At 39.4% G+C, this 13,934-nt stretch overlaps 1 protein-coding gene across 2 annotated transcripts in view; it reads right to left on the bottom strand.

Moving 5' to 3' along the window:
- Window positions 1-235: 235 nt before the first annotated feature.
- LOC137891387 (mannosyl-oligosaccharide 1,2-alpha-mannosidase IA) overlaps window positions 236-13,934 on the bottom strand; it is a 171,001-nt gene continuing 157,302 nt past the window's right edge. For both annotated transcript variants that reach the window (XM_068735962.1, XM_068735963.1), the window contains exons 8-12: window positions 12,465-12,580; window positions 9,331-9,550; window positions 5,254-5,426; window positions 3,854-3,969; window positions 236-1,782 (exon numbers count right to left, since the gene is read on the bottom strand). In XM_068735962.1, the coding sequence (XP_068592063.1) occupies window positions 1,641-1,782; window positions 3,854-3,969; window positions 5,254-5,426; window positions 9,331-9,550; window positions 12,465-12,580 (767 nt within the window). In that variant the 3' untranslated portion in view covers window positions 236-1,640. The remainder of the gene's footprint in view (window positions 1,783-3,853; window positions 3,970-5,253; window positions 5,427-9,330; window positions 9,551-12,464; window positions 12,581-13,934) is intronic.

The raw sequence follows: 13,934 nt of genomic DNA, 5'->3' as shown, positions 1-13,934 counted from the left end.
GATTGCTGGAACTTTCCACAACCCTGAGACATCCCCCTTCAATTAAACCTGTAATGAGATTCCTGGAAGTAGTTTCTTTCCTTTTTGTTAGTCACCGCATGTTTCCTTCTAACTGTATGTAGCAACCTGCTGTAAAATAAACATAGTGGAAACAAATAGTACAGAAAGTAGGCATAGTTGTTTTTTTTAACTTTGTATCTATGTAAGCAAACAAAAAAAACACACACAATTAGGATTGTTTTAAATGTACAAAGTTGCACAGGTCTTTTTATCAGTATTTGAAAATATCCAACAATGAAAGTTAAATCAAACAGTAAGAATAAGTAATAATAATTATTATCAGCGATAACTAGACTTAAAAGTCAGAACATTTTAGTTTTTTTTTTTTTTTTTTAACTGAAACACCTGAGGGAAGCAAATCAAAAGAGAACCCAGAAAAAATAACCACGGAAGTTTAGAAATAAAAAAGAAATAAAAGATCACAAAATAAAATCAAGACAAGCTCATACAGGGGTCATTCACTTCATCTGTATGTACAGCACATTCACTCCACAACTGTGCAGGACAGCAGTGATGAATAGAACCGTGACGAAAATGAAATCTCTCCACTCTCTGGCTCATAGCCTTTAGTGTCAGTATTGGCAGCTGTATGGATTCACATATAAAGGCAGGGTGAAGCAGAAAAACTACAACAGAAACAGGAAAACCCATTTGGAGCTGGGCGCAAATGTGTTCTTTTCCCTTTATGCATGTTTCACAGCCACAGAACTGACAGCACTCCATTTGTTACTTTGATCTGAAAGGCCGAGAGGACTGAGAAAGCGTTGTCCTATTCACACAATAACCCAAGCGTACAGTGGAAACTCAACCCGATGCCATCATTTTTTTAATTCTCCCCGGATGCATAAGACACTGCCACTTTCCTGACACCTCCGAACTTTTAAGAAATTCATTCAAGCTTGTTTCAGTAAGAAACATGACATCAACATTAGTTTGGAGGTGAATTTGAGAATCACATTTTGTGTTTGTCTGTACATTAATCAATATTCATTACAGTTCAAGCCTCGCTGTAAATTTTACTTTCGGGTCAAAACTCACCAAAAACACATTACTGGAAAGAGGGAAATAGAAATGCAAAGAAACCTTTGGTCAAAGAGTGTACTCACAAAGGAAAAGATGCAATGACGATATAAGGAAATCATTCATCACTTAAGATTAACGAAACAACAAACTCAAAGAGCAAAACTCAAGTGGTCTTCAATACGTTTCTCTCTCTTTCTAACAATATGGCCCATAGTTCAACCCTCCTCCCACTACATTTGGGTCTGCAAGTTATACTGGTTTCCTCACAGAGGAAAGAAGGAAAGAAAAAGGTGCTCTTTTCATAAAAGTCATGTTTGTCTTGATTGTTCACAAAAAAAAAAACAGAATTGCCAGCAGGAAGTAACCCCGGCGAAAGGATATACAATCACAGCGTAAAACGACGGCGTCCTTTACTGGAAACGAATTGAGAGTCCATAACACGCTCCTGAAAAGACTCTGAACCTGCATTGAATTGGTGTTTGCCATATTTGTGTGACTCTGTGTGTACACATGAGCTGTGCCAATGTGTCCGTCTCGGCTGTTGGTCGTGTTCAGTCTTATTCGGAGACCGTCTTATCCTGTGTCGCTTCGTCCTGCAGGCATCCCCTGCGGATGATGGGCAGCGGATGGGCTTCTGTATTAAAGACCCAGTCCTCCAGAGGCAGAAGGTCGTCATCAGAGAAGAGCAGGTACAGATACCTGAGCACACAGGGAAAACAATTTCACAGTTTAATTTAATCCAAACACAGGCTCGTTGAATACTTCTGCTTTCTGTGGTTCCGACAGAGTGACACCTCTTCACTCTCGAGGATTGCAGACCTCATTTAAACTTTCATTCATATAAAATCAACCATTTTAGCTTATCAACCTTATCATTGTGAATAGGACCTTCAGTATTTGGGTAAAGTACATGTCTTTGGCATGTATATTCACAACCAAGTTTCTAATCAGCTTGTTTTACTTTTATATATGCACGACAGACTTCAGACAGAGAGAGTATCGCTGTGGCAGCAGAGCAGTGGGTTGAAAGGAAAGATAACTAAACGTAGCTTTACATCCTCTTTTTATAAATTCAGACTAAACTAAAACTTACTTTCAGAGCTTCTTAAAGTATACATTTGTTGATTTTGAATATTTCTAATATTTAGATTTGTGCTGTAAGAAAAATCTGCCCTCTCACTACAGGAAGCAGTGTCTTGTACCACTAATAGAGTTAAAATAAGTGAGCCATATGGTTTGAGGTAGAGGGGAAACCTAATTACTGTCCTGCTGCATGAATGTGTGCATCAGCAGTAACCAGTTACTGCAGTGCATGAAATTACGCTGACCAACTTTTTGTGTAACCTGAATACTCTGAACATACTGCCCCATGTAAAAAATGCTGACATACAACCTTTCTCAACAGGATTGAAAAGACAAAAGAGACCAAGCATTTTCTCAACGAAGACATCTTCTCAAGGTAAAAGTAATCTTATTCATCCATTACAGCTGTCTTTTCTGTATCTTCACATTTAAAAAATAAGGGCAGACATATTCTATATTTTTCTCATAGCAAACTCTAACAATGAATTGATTCTACTACCTAATGCGTAAACCATTTCGCAACCAAAACAGGATGAGGATCTTGTTTTCCCCAATAGCTATCAGTAGCTATCCCCAAATACCAAAGACTTTTCATTTCATGTTCTTTGCAGTTACTATCCCCAGTAGCTGAAATGGAGGACGGTGGAACAACCGAAGAAACTGGAAAACAATATGCAGAGAGTGCTGTGCGGTGTTGCCAACTCTTCTCTAATGAAAAGTAATTTTGATATTGACCTGGTACAAAAATAATGTCTGTTGTCTGGCTTCTTCATTCTTTCTAAATCTCACTCAGTATTGTGACGTCACAGATCGTAATGACTTTATATCGTGACTTTGCTGTTGTAAACATCACTGTTGCTGCTCTAGAAACAACATTTAGTTACATATTTTAATATATTAACAAGCAATTATTTAGTTTCATTAAAGAACCGAACTGCTAAGGACTATTGATCAAGAATAGGTTGATAAAATGATAATGATACCCATCCTATTTTGTACATCCAGCCTCTTAATTTAGCTCTCAAATTGCACCAGATTGACACATTGAACTTCAAAATGTACAGAATTTAGCGTGGCAAAGAAAACAATTACAATATATATTTTTTTTTTCAATGCAGACCTAGTGATGTCATCGCAAATTAATTTGCATAAATCTTAGTGGTTTTGTTGATTGCAACGAGAGAGAGAGAGCTTATGGCACAAGAGCAGAGGGACCCTGTGTTGTTGACAGAGGAGCCGTGGACTGCAGGTGCTTTGAGCAGCACTGGCAATGAATTACAATATAATATATTTAAATATATTTCTTGTTTTTTCCCCTGATGGTCTGAATAAGTCACTAAATGAGTTGCTGGCAGTACGCTCTCAGGAGGACGGAAAGCATTTCCGATTGTCTTTACGACAACAATAATATCATCTGGAAAAGTTCACAAGTAAAAGTACATAAGTATTAGCACAAAAATAAACATAAAGTACCAAAAGTAAAAGTAACCATTATGCAGAATGGCCTATTTCAGAATAAAGTGTGTGTGATTGGAATCCCCACAGATGACTCCTAAACACTGACGTAGATAAATCAGATGAATCACCAGCATTAAGAATTAGACCCTATTATTACTTTCTACATCTATGACGCAGATTGTAAAAATGATATTTGCCACAGGAGATGTAATGAGGAAACAGGACTTACTTGAGTGTCTCTGAGAGGAAGAAGCTCTGCTGCATGTTATCGTGGCTGGCTGTCATGGTGTAAACGTCACGGATCCCGGAGAAGCCAGACTCCACTCTGCAGTGTTGCTCCAGGGCCTGACAGGAGGCAGAGGGCAGGTTCAAATGTGAGCATCTCCAACAACTTTTATTTTTTCAGGACAAGGTAAATACCACTCCTTGCAGTGGCCAGCTTGAGTGTACAAACTGAATCAATAGTACTTCATCCATTTATTCATGTATATTTATTCACCCACTCAATCAGCTCTCACAGAATTGCCTTTTCTCTTCTGCTCTGTGGCAGGACCATCTATAGGAAATCATACATGTAAAAGCATGTTCCTCTGATATATTATAGTGCATCAAGAGAAAATCTTTTACTCCAAAGCAGTGTGTCAATGTACACCTAAAGAAAGAGTAAATGATGGAGCATGTCAAGCCCTTCAGACGGCTGCACAATTGAAGCCCAAGCAATGTTAAATCTGACAAGGGCTAATGGTGAGTGGCTGAGCTAGCCAAGCGGATTAGCACATTATTACCCCTGCTACAAAGGGCTGGCTTATATGTGCTAATTAACAAAGACCCCGATGTGTTAATGCTTGATGCTCATGAAGGGAAGCGTTGTGCACCACTTTCAACCTTTGTGCCCGATAATTAAAGGCCCGTCAAACTCGTCGGCCTGATCTCTCCACTTCTGTGCACACTAAATTAATGCTAAATCTATCATGCCAGCCCTCTACAGTTTACTACAGCTAATGTCCTGTCTATTGCCACATTAATAATGGTGCTCCCTACACAACCTTCACCTCCTGCCAGTGGGATTGCTTGATCTACAAGCTAATGTATAGTGCCGCACAATATCAAGGAAGCTGGTTGGGGGTAATTGAGGGTGTTGAAGGGGCATGACATAATAGGTGAGTACAATTTATAAAATCGGAGTCCAAGCTACTCCTGAGAGAAGTCTAGTGTATCAAATTATACTGTACTGTATCTCACAATTAAAAATAAGGTGACATTGTGAAATTAGTCTTTTTACCATACTGGTCTGAATATACGACAATATTTTGTTCTGGTAGTTACATCTGAAGACGCAGCTCCCAGAGTCACTGAGGCACAAAAACCCCTCAACCACCTAAAGGTGGAGATTCATTGACTATCCTGATGGTGTTAGTGTGTACATTTCTAGTCTTGGAATAAAAAGTGGGGTTTACATTGTTTTTTTATGAAAAAAGTCTTCAGAGATGAAGACCGTTATCTTTGGACTAATCGTATCTCAGGGAAGCTTTGTTAACAGTACTAGTGTGATAAAATGTTTTGTGTTCAAATGATAAAAAAAAAATAAAAAAAAATGCATTTTCAAAATGTTATGTTGGAGTATCTCACCTCAACAGCTTCCCAACCCCACTCTCTGTACTTGGGGTCGTGGGTCAGTCTCCACATGTACATGTAGCTCTCGATGACTTCTGGTCGTAGGATGTAATATCTGTCGCTCAGCCTGGTCGCTGTTGCTTCTCCTCCACCGTCAAATCTGAACGCCTCAGGTCCCAGTTTGGTGGCTGACGGAGGCAAAAAAAAGAAGAAAAAACAACAGATTTGTATTCAGGTACTTTTTCTACAGATCAGCAATCAATTTCTAAATCTAAAAATACCAGCACACTGAATGTTTTTCTTGCATTTTCACAAATGAACAAACATCACAGAGCACAAAGACCATTCAATTGTTGTTAGTTTCAAAAAAAGGGCTCGAGGTTAAACAATTAAGACCTCTCCAGCTTTCCAGATGGTCTCTTAGCTTCTCTTTTTCTCTCTTCCTTCTTACTCTTCCCCATTCTTCCATTATATTTATATCACAACACTGCATCGCAAAGGAATCTATTCTTGCCATGGTCAGGACAGGAGCATCGGCAAAGCAACGTCTCAGAAACACGTTTGAAGAGGAAGGTGTATTATGACGAGTCTGACATTTTGTTTCTACCTATTGATTTGCTCAGATATTTTATTTTCTCTGGCTAATCATTTGTGATTTTAGCCAACCACTGTGTAGCGGCTTGGCAAATTGGGCTGTGTTGGAGGAAGCAGGTTCTTTGAGGGTTTGCCAGTAGCTGCATCTGACTGGACCAGACAATCATCCTGAATAAGAGAGCTCATGCACTCGTAAAACCACTCCGATACGATCAAACCAGCTACTATTGCGGCAGCGTGGCATTAACCGCTCGTCAGTTGAGCCTAACAAGCCGCCCAGCTGCAACGATGACCTGATGCACAAACTGGTAAAATCCACAATTCATCACCAGCTGCAGTGCGTAAAACAGGCAGTCCTCAATAAATCTCCAGCGTATCAATTAGTTTAGCTGTGAGGTTGTCAGCTGTTTGTGTGTCTAGCATAATCTATCATGCTTCCCGCCAGTGTATTGAAAAACCTGGCTTAACGTTAGCGACTGTCCGGTCAGGAGAGAGTGTGTGTGTGTGTGTGTGTGTGTGTGTGTGTGTGTGTGTGTGACAGTGAGTAGGAAGTCAGCAGTAAGGTTACAGCTGTGACTGTAGCAGTGCAGTGTGTGTACAGTGTATTTGACAACTCCTCAGAACCTGAGGAGACTAGAGCTAACTGTGTCTTGCTTGTTATCCAGCTGATGATTAAAGTGAAATGACCTTTCAGGTGGACCAGTGCTGTTCTCTTTTAAGGGAGAAGCTGCTCTCTGAGTTTAATTAGACGGTTAACTATTGAAATCCCTACCGAAAACTATTCTCTTTGTATCAAGAAAACACAATGTTGAAATGTCAGCAACAGAAAGTGAGGGTTATCTGATTAAAAACAAAACATGTTTTCAAAGTTATTGTTAGAACTGTAATGGTATTATTAAGTACTCATATTGGTGCTAGTACTCTTGGGCAAGTACTCAAATGTAAGTACGTGTACTCAAATGTTTAGTAGCCTAACTTTGCTAATGCTGTGCTACTTTTCTTAACACATAACATGTACTGCCACATGTAGATCAGTAGAATAGTGTGACATCATAGGCAGAAATGTGTATTTTCTCACCTGCATACACATGTACACCTTTGCGCACACACATGAGAAAACAAAACAGGGACCTACTCATGAAAAACTCGTCCATAGCATAACTAGAGGTAAAAAAACCTTTAATTATTGTCTTGATGAAATTGAGCAAAATTAAACCTCCACTGCACCAACTTCATAACTACGCCACGCCTGTCCCTCCACACTTCAGAGCCCCTCCTCTCCGACTGAAACACTTTTCATTACATACATGGGATTCCTGATCACACTTCACTGTTGGGCTGTTTCCTGCCTCCTGACAGCTTGTTTTGAACTTGGTAATTCTCTGTTGCTTTTGATGCTTGTGATGCTTGTGATGGGAATATTAAACGCTAATTCAACAGAGGATCATCGGTAACTCGTAAACAACACAATCGAGTTAATCAAGTTCATCAGATGAAGTCAAACACAATTTAGAAGTTTGTCTCAGGATTAGTTCGACCCGCTTTGGGAACTGAATAGAGATCTTTTACGCCAAAAAACATTTTGGTAAGTATGTACATGTATCATTGTATCTTTTTTACCAACCAGTTTCCTAACCCACTTGCTTTTTGTACATGATTAAATTTCCTCAGGCAAAATCCAGTTTACTGTGTTCTGTTGATTCCCCGCTGATCATTAATGATTACAGATCAAATATATATTTGTTCCTATATTTGAACAGTCGTTAGAATAAGAGGTGATATCCCTAAGTGATACATGCTTGTCAGTCTTTCAAATTGACTCTATTATACATCAGCTCATACATATCAATAGTAGAAAAGCACGACACTAAGCTAATTAAAATTCTATTACCACCTTTTCTCTGAAACCAATAACATTTTCCTCTTCCTGCTGCTTCCCATGAGACCTCCACTTTCCAGCATCAGTCTGTTGCTGTGAAGGTGGCAGATATCCAGAGCAGCAGCAGGAGGAGAGTCTTCAAGGTATCTTTATTGAAGACAAAGCTAAATAGCCGCCACTTTACGCACAAATCTCTCTTCTCTCTCTCTTTTCTGCAGACAGCTATTCCAAGAGCTGCTAAGAACCCATCCAGTCCTTTTTAATGAGTAAAGAGAAACCTGGTGGATGACTATGAAAGAGAAACCTTTTGGGTCTGCAGATCAAAAGTATTCCAAGCATATCAAGGAACCTGTTAAGTGATGAGTCACGTTATCTTACTGGGGAAGCGAAGGCGAGTGAACACTTGAGGATGAATCCTTACAGCCCACCCAACAGTGGAAGGGGGTGAAAAAAGAAGCTTGAAATTAGCAGAGGAGATTATTGTCAGGGCCGAGACAGATGCCAGGGAAGAGAAGAGATCAAACAACAGCCTTTCCAAAAAGTCAGGCTTGTTGCTGGCAACTTCCTCTCCTTTTTCACTCTCTATTGCATTTTTCTCCTGGGTAACTCCTCTACTCTCCCTCATTTATAGGTTGGAGCCGCAGTAAATTTGCCTGTGGACTCAGTTTTTATTATTCTTCAATACTTTATCTCCATTCGCTCTCCTAGTCTCTTTTCTTTTCATTCTTTCTCCTGAATTATAACAAAATGTGATTATCAGTATCTAACACACTTCGAGACACCTCCATGTCGGCCGTTGCTGCCTACAGCTGTGAGACGTTGAAGAATAATCAAGGACTTTAATTTTTCGCAGCTCCTTATTAGGCCTTTTGTCTCTCTGTTGAGGTGAAGCCACTGAGAGCGATTCTCATTCTGAGTCAGGGCAAAATTGAAATGCCTGAGGCCTTTTTAATTTACAATATCGCACTCCTACACTCGTAATTTTCTTACTCTGAATGCCACCATAACCTCTCTTAAGAAAAGAAAGATAAGGTGAACCACAACAGTGTTCGAGCATGCGCTTATTTCTTATAATAGCCAGTGAATTGGATCCAAAGAGTATGAACACCAAGTAGCAATTACTTACGAGTTCACATTTCGGATGAGGGGAAGCAAGAAGTTTTAAGAAAGATAAACACTAACCAGTAAGGTGGAAAATGCATTATTTTGAGATGCTATAATGTTGCATGCTGGTACCTAGCGCACTGAGCCTAGTGAGAAGTCCTCCAAAGCAAGCATATAACCGGGTACGGGCTGGACTCAGGTCTCATTTTATTTTGCTTCCATTTCTAACACTTAAAACCAAATTGTATGGCAATAAAGTATTGAATCCTGAATCCTAAGCATGTGCAGAACTCTATCTTGAAAAAATATTATACGACTAGAGGTAAGCTGTAAGAATTAAAATAAACGATCTTTCAATTTGACGAGGTACATTTATATCCAAAAGAAAATGAGCAGCAAGAGTTACTCATCTGCTGCCCTCCTCCTGTACGACATTGAGCCTCCTGAACTGAACTATAGTCCAGCCTCTCAAAGCTTGAGTATCCCTCTTCAGCATCCCTGACATTTCCACTCACCTGAGCGAGTGTAGCTCTCGTGGCATGTGTGTGTGATCTCAGCAGCCAGGTCCAGGAAGTGTTGCCTCTTCTCCGGCGCTCCATCGTCAGCCCCGATGCCGATCATGCCCCCTGAGAAGCAGGCCAGGTGGCCCATCTTGTGGTCCAGGATCCCTCCCCTCCACTCGGCCATGTAGGTGAGACCACCGGGGGACTTTTGCACCAGATTAGCTTCAATCGCCTGCAGCAACACAAGGTCAGGACTATTTAAACCAGCATTAACTTGAGGTTACAGTATGTGTATTTTACTGTGAACTGAATATGATTACTACGTTTTGTAGTACTTTTTTACATGACAGTGGTAACTTGTGCAAAAAAAATGAACCCAACCAACAACCACCACCCTTCAAGACCTAACTGTGCTGCAGTGACACCATGAACACAAAAACTAGTTTTGATCTGACTGATGCAACTTCCCAAATTCCCAATCGGAGTATCTATTGACATTGTTTTCTATAAAGGTCTGTATATGTGGACAATCTTCAAACAGGGAGAGGAGTCCAACATGGCTACACTGTAAACGTCTGCATTTATATTTTGAATTATGTATATGTTGTATAACAGTAAGACAAACCTCTGAGGGATTTCATCTGATACCCTGAAGAGGTCCAGTACAGATTCTTTAATAAATGATCAAAAGACAGATGGACGAGGCAGAGAAAATCAAAGGGAGAAAAAAAGTTTTTTTCGTTTCTGCCTTTTTGCAACCGTGTTTCCAGTCAGCATTTTATGTTTTATAAAACAGAATATAACAGTTAGAAGGACATCTCATAAGATAATTTCTGAGCAATTTATCTCTCTCTCTTTAACAGATTTTTCCTTCTCTCATCTCCGTCTCATCTATTCCGTGCTCATTTTGCATTTGAATACAGGATTGTGTTATTCAGCAGCAACAGCCCACAAAGTGCTGATGATTAAAAGTGTAAATTCCCTCTCTAATCTCAGGTCCAAGCGTTCATTATTTTTTTCTAACGGCTCTTTTAGGATGTGCTTGTAAAAACAAAATGAGGAAATTAACACATCCTCTTTTAGATGTATATGTGAAGAGCAATTGGTTTGTGGAGTGGGATATTTTAATTTCAAATGACTTGGAGACGGTGACAATCAGTACTGTACTATGCAGTTTTTTTTTATCCATCACGTTAACAATTCCCTCCTACCACAGCTGTATGAGAGACACTTTTGATGCTAAATGAGGGTTGATGAAGATGAAACATGCTGGGGACAAAACACACATGTGTATACTATGAAAGCTTATAAATACCATGTTCTCACAAAAAAGAAAAAATATTTTTTCTTGAGGGATGATAATTTACTGCTAATTAGCAGTTATTAGCAGTAATCATGGCATAGTCTAATTGGAAAATGTTCTCACATTCAACACTGTGTTTTAATTAGTAATCTACTTTTTTATGAATGCCAAAGATAATGAGTTGTGCTGCGCCTTCACCTTAGATCTCTGTAGAAACACACACAGTATATGACTTAATCTGAGAGCACGGGGGTCCCTGGCCATTTAAATACCAAGTCACAGGAGAGAAGGACAGTCTGTAATTAGCAGTTATGCCTCTGGCTTGACCCTCCGATGAGAACTGAGGAAATCTCAATGGCAATTTTAGGTTATTGTCTGTGATACAGTAATTGTAGCCGGAGGGAATGTGCTTTACTCTGACATTATCTCCATTAAAGACGAAAGCAGATGGAATCTGGTGTTTTTTTTTTTTTATGCATGTGTATACTGTGCAGTGGGTTCATGTGCACAGGTAGTGGGAGTGCTGCAATTTTACATGACAGTTTATAAATGCACAAATCAGTTGCCGTATAATCACATTATGCAGTAACAGGAAGCTTTCCTTTTCGATATTATCTTCCTTTCTTTGCCCTATGACCATTCCACTGAGAGCATCTCTGTCACAAAAGTACTCCGCTGTATATAATCATGGTATGGTGCTTTGAATAAAAGCAGCCATTACAGCTCTACATCCGCTTCTAAATAGGATCCACTGCTTGTCAATAGCAGAGAGAATCATCTAATCATCTATGCATGAAACAAGAACCCTGGTTTTGAGTGACAAGAGGACACTTTGCTTTGCACTTTCACTCCATTATTTCTTTAAGTGCAGTATAGACACTTTCAGACATTGGTATGTAAATGTGACGGCAATTCAACACATCACTTTTGCTTAAAAGTCATGACATGGGTTGTAAAACTTACATTACTGTACAAGTCTGAATTTTATGCCATCATAACCCAATGACTACAGCAGCACAAGATTATGATTAATATGCCCAAAGAGCGATTAAATGCATGTCTGTTTTCACTTTTTCCCTCCTCAGTGTGGGTTAAAAAACAAGGCCAGCAGAAACGCTCTATATTTCCAATATTCATCCATGCGTTTCCATGAATGTACAAACATCAGCAGAACTCTAAACATACAGTATGTGAGAAAACAGCAACTATAAACCAACTTAATGTTGTGCCACTTATTGCCTGCCCGTGTCAGGTTTAATAAAACAGGCAGCTCTCTAATAATGTCAAATGATATATAATTGATGAGACATTTTATTAGGGGATTCACTCTGGGAGATGTTGGGGCGACCCTCATCGATCAAGCTTCCAGTGTTCACGCTCATGATGGTCACTAATTAAGGCTTCAAAAATACTTGTTAAAAATCCATCTTTAATGCAGCCTTTGTGAGGACAAAGAACACATTTCTACCTTCATATTTTTCTTTTTAACTCAACGATCTCCGTTGCACCACGAGCCAAACATCAAGAAAACGTTGTGGCTCTTTTTTATTAAAGTCTGAATGAAGCCATAAGGAATATTTCAGTAACTGACTATGTTCTCTGTCTGAATGAAAAAAAACACAATCACTTTAACAGATGAATGAAGCCAGTCTTCAACTATCCCCTAAAACCTTTAAGCAATGTACCTGCTGCCCGTTCGCTGTCTAACTCTTTGTTTGTATTGAGTGTAAAGCACTTTGTACACTTTGTTTGACTGCAGGCTTATGCAAATGACTGTAACTATTATCATTTCATCTAATGGAGCCATGCCTAAGCGTGAAATGTAATATTCAAATTTCCATACCTCCATTGCACCGTAGTACATTTTCTTTGCGTCCTCGTCCGTCTTGTCAGACATCAGATATGATTTGATCAGATACTCGTAGAAACTATCCCCGAGGCCACCGATAGAAACGTGATCTAAGAACGGGAATAGGAGGGAAACGGATCTGTATGAAAATATTCAGCAGGGTCGCATACAGGTCTGTATTCAGGTTATCTGCAAAATACAAATGTCTTTGTATGCAATCAGGCTGTTGGGAGACACACTTTTAAAACTATAAATAAAAGATTGTGAGTGCATGAGGCTGTTCAATTCTTTCAGTCAGCAACGTCAGACTTGTTGCAAACATCGTCACTACTGCTAGCTACAGTAGCAAGGAAGTTAATTGTCTCATAAGTTGATTTTTAGCAAAATCAAAAATGTATGAATAAATAATTTTCATCGGTTAATACATCCATCCATTTATTGCCACTTATCCTGGTTGCAGTATTTTGAAGAATTATCCCAATATAAATACTGCTGGGAAACACCCAATAAATATGATCTAATATAAAAAAATTCTAGGCCATATCGTTCTGGTTTTCCATAATACTTTCAGACTGGCTGGTATAATAGGGAAACAGGTATTAAAATGTGCCCTATGTCGTATTAAAAGGGTCCCAACAAGTCTTAAATAAAATGTTGCTAACCATACAAGAAACCCTGTTATTTCATTTAAAAACCAAGTCTTACAGCCCGCGCTATCTGACTAACTCATGTCTGGTTTGCTGGAATCACAGTGTTAAAAAATCCAACATGAACTGCATTTTGTCATTCTTTTAGGGCTTTTCTGGTTAATTCGAGGCATGCATGATCAAGTTACATGAACCCACACGCTCTCCGTTCACTGATGGTGGAACATTTTTAATTATGTAAAACACTTAAAGCTTTTGAGTGGTAAGTATAAGTCCACGTTCAAACTCATGAAGATGAATATGATATTGCAGTGGAGGCGTGCATACTGCAAGTCTTCATCCATCCACTCATGCTCTTTGAATGCACACACACGTTTGCTGACTCCCCCGCAAGGTTATCACAGTGCTGCTGTGTTTGTCCTTGACATAGACAGAAGAGGGTGAGCTGTGAAGCCAAGATTTCTTCCCCCCCCCCCCTTTGTTGCAATACGTATATACAGTTTTGCTTCTCTACACACTCACCCACAACAATTAGCCTCTGTAATCATCCAGATTACCACTGTTTCAGTCCCAGCGTTGTCTTATCGCATTCTTTTTTTATTTCCCAACTCCTTTCAGGTAAATCGGAAAGATCCAATTTCCTGAAGTAATTGAATTCATTATAATTTTAATAACCCAGAGCAATGGGAGTATATAGCCATTGCTATAAGGCTGATATTAAAAGTTAAAGGAAGTAGACGGATGGGTGGGTGACACAGATGAGCAGCAATAAGAGCTTTGACACGTGAGGCGACTCAAGGTCTCTCGGTGGTGTGAA

This window comes from Cebidichthys violaceus, unplaced genomic scaffold (genome assembly GCF_023349555.1).
Source record: "Cebidichthys violaceus isolate CVI_PGR_0920_01 unplaced genomic scaffold, fCebVio1.0.p SCAF_7, whole genome shotgun sequence".
NCBI classification, from domain to species: Eukaryota; Metazoa; Chordata; class Actinopteri; order Perciformes; family Stichaeidae; genus Cebidichthys; species Cebidichthys violaceus.
Note: the sequence above shows the minus strand (reverse complement) of the source record. Positions and strands in the feature narration are given on the sequence as shown.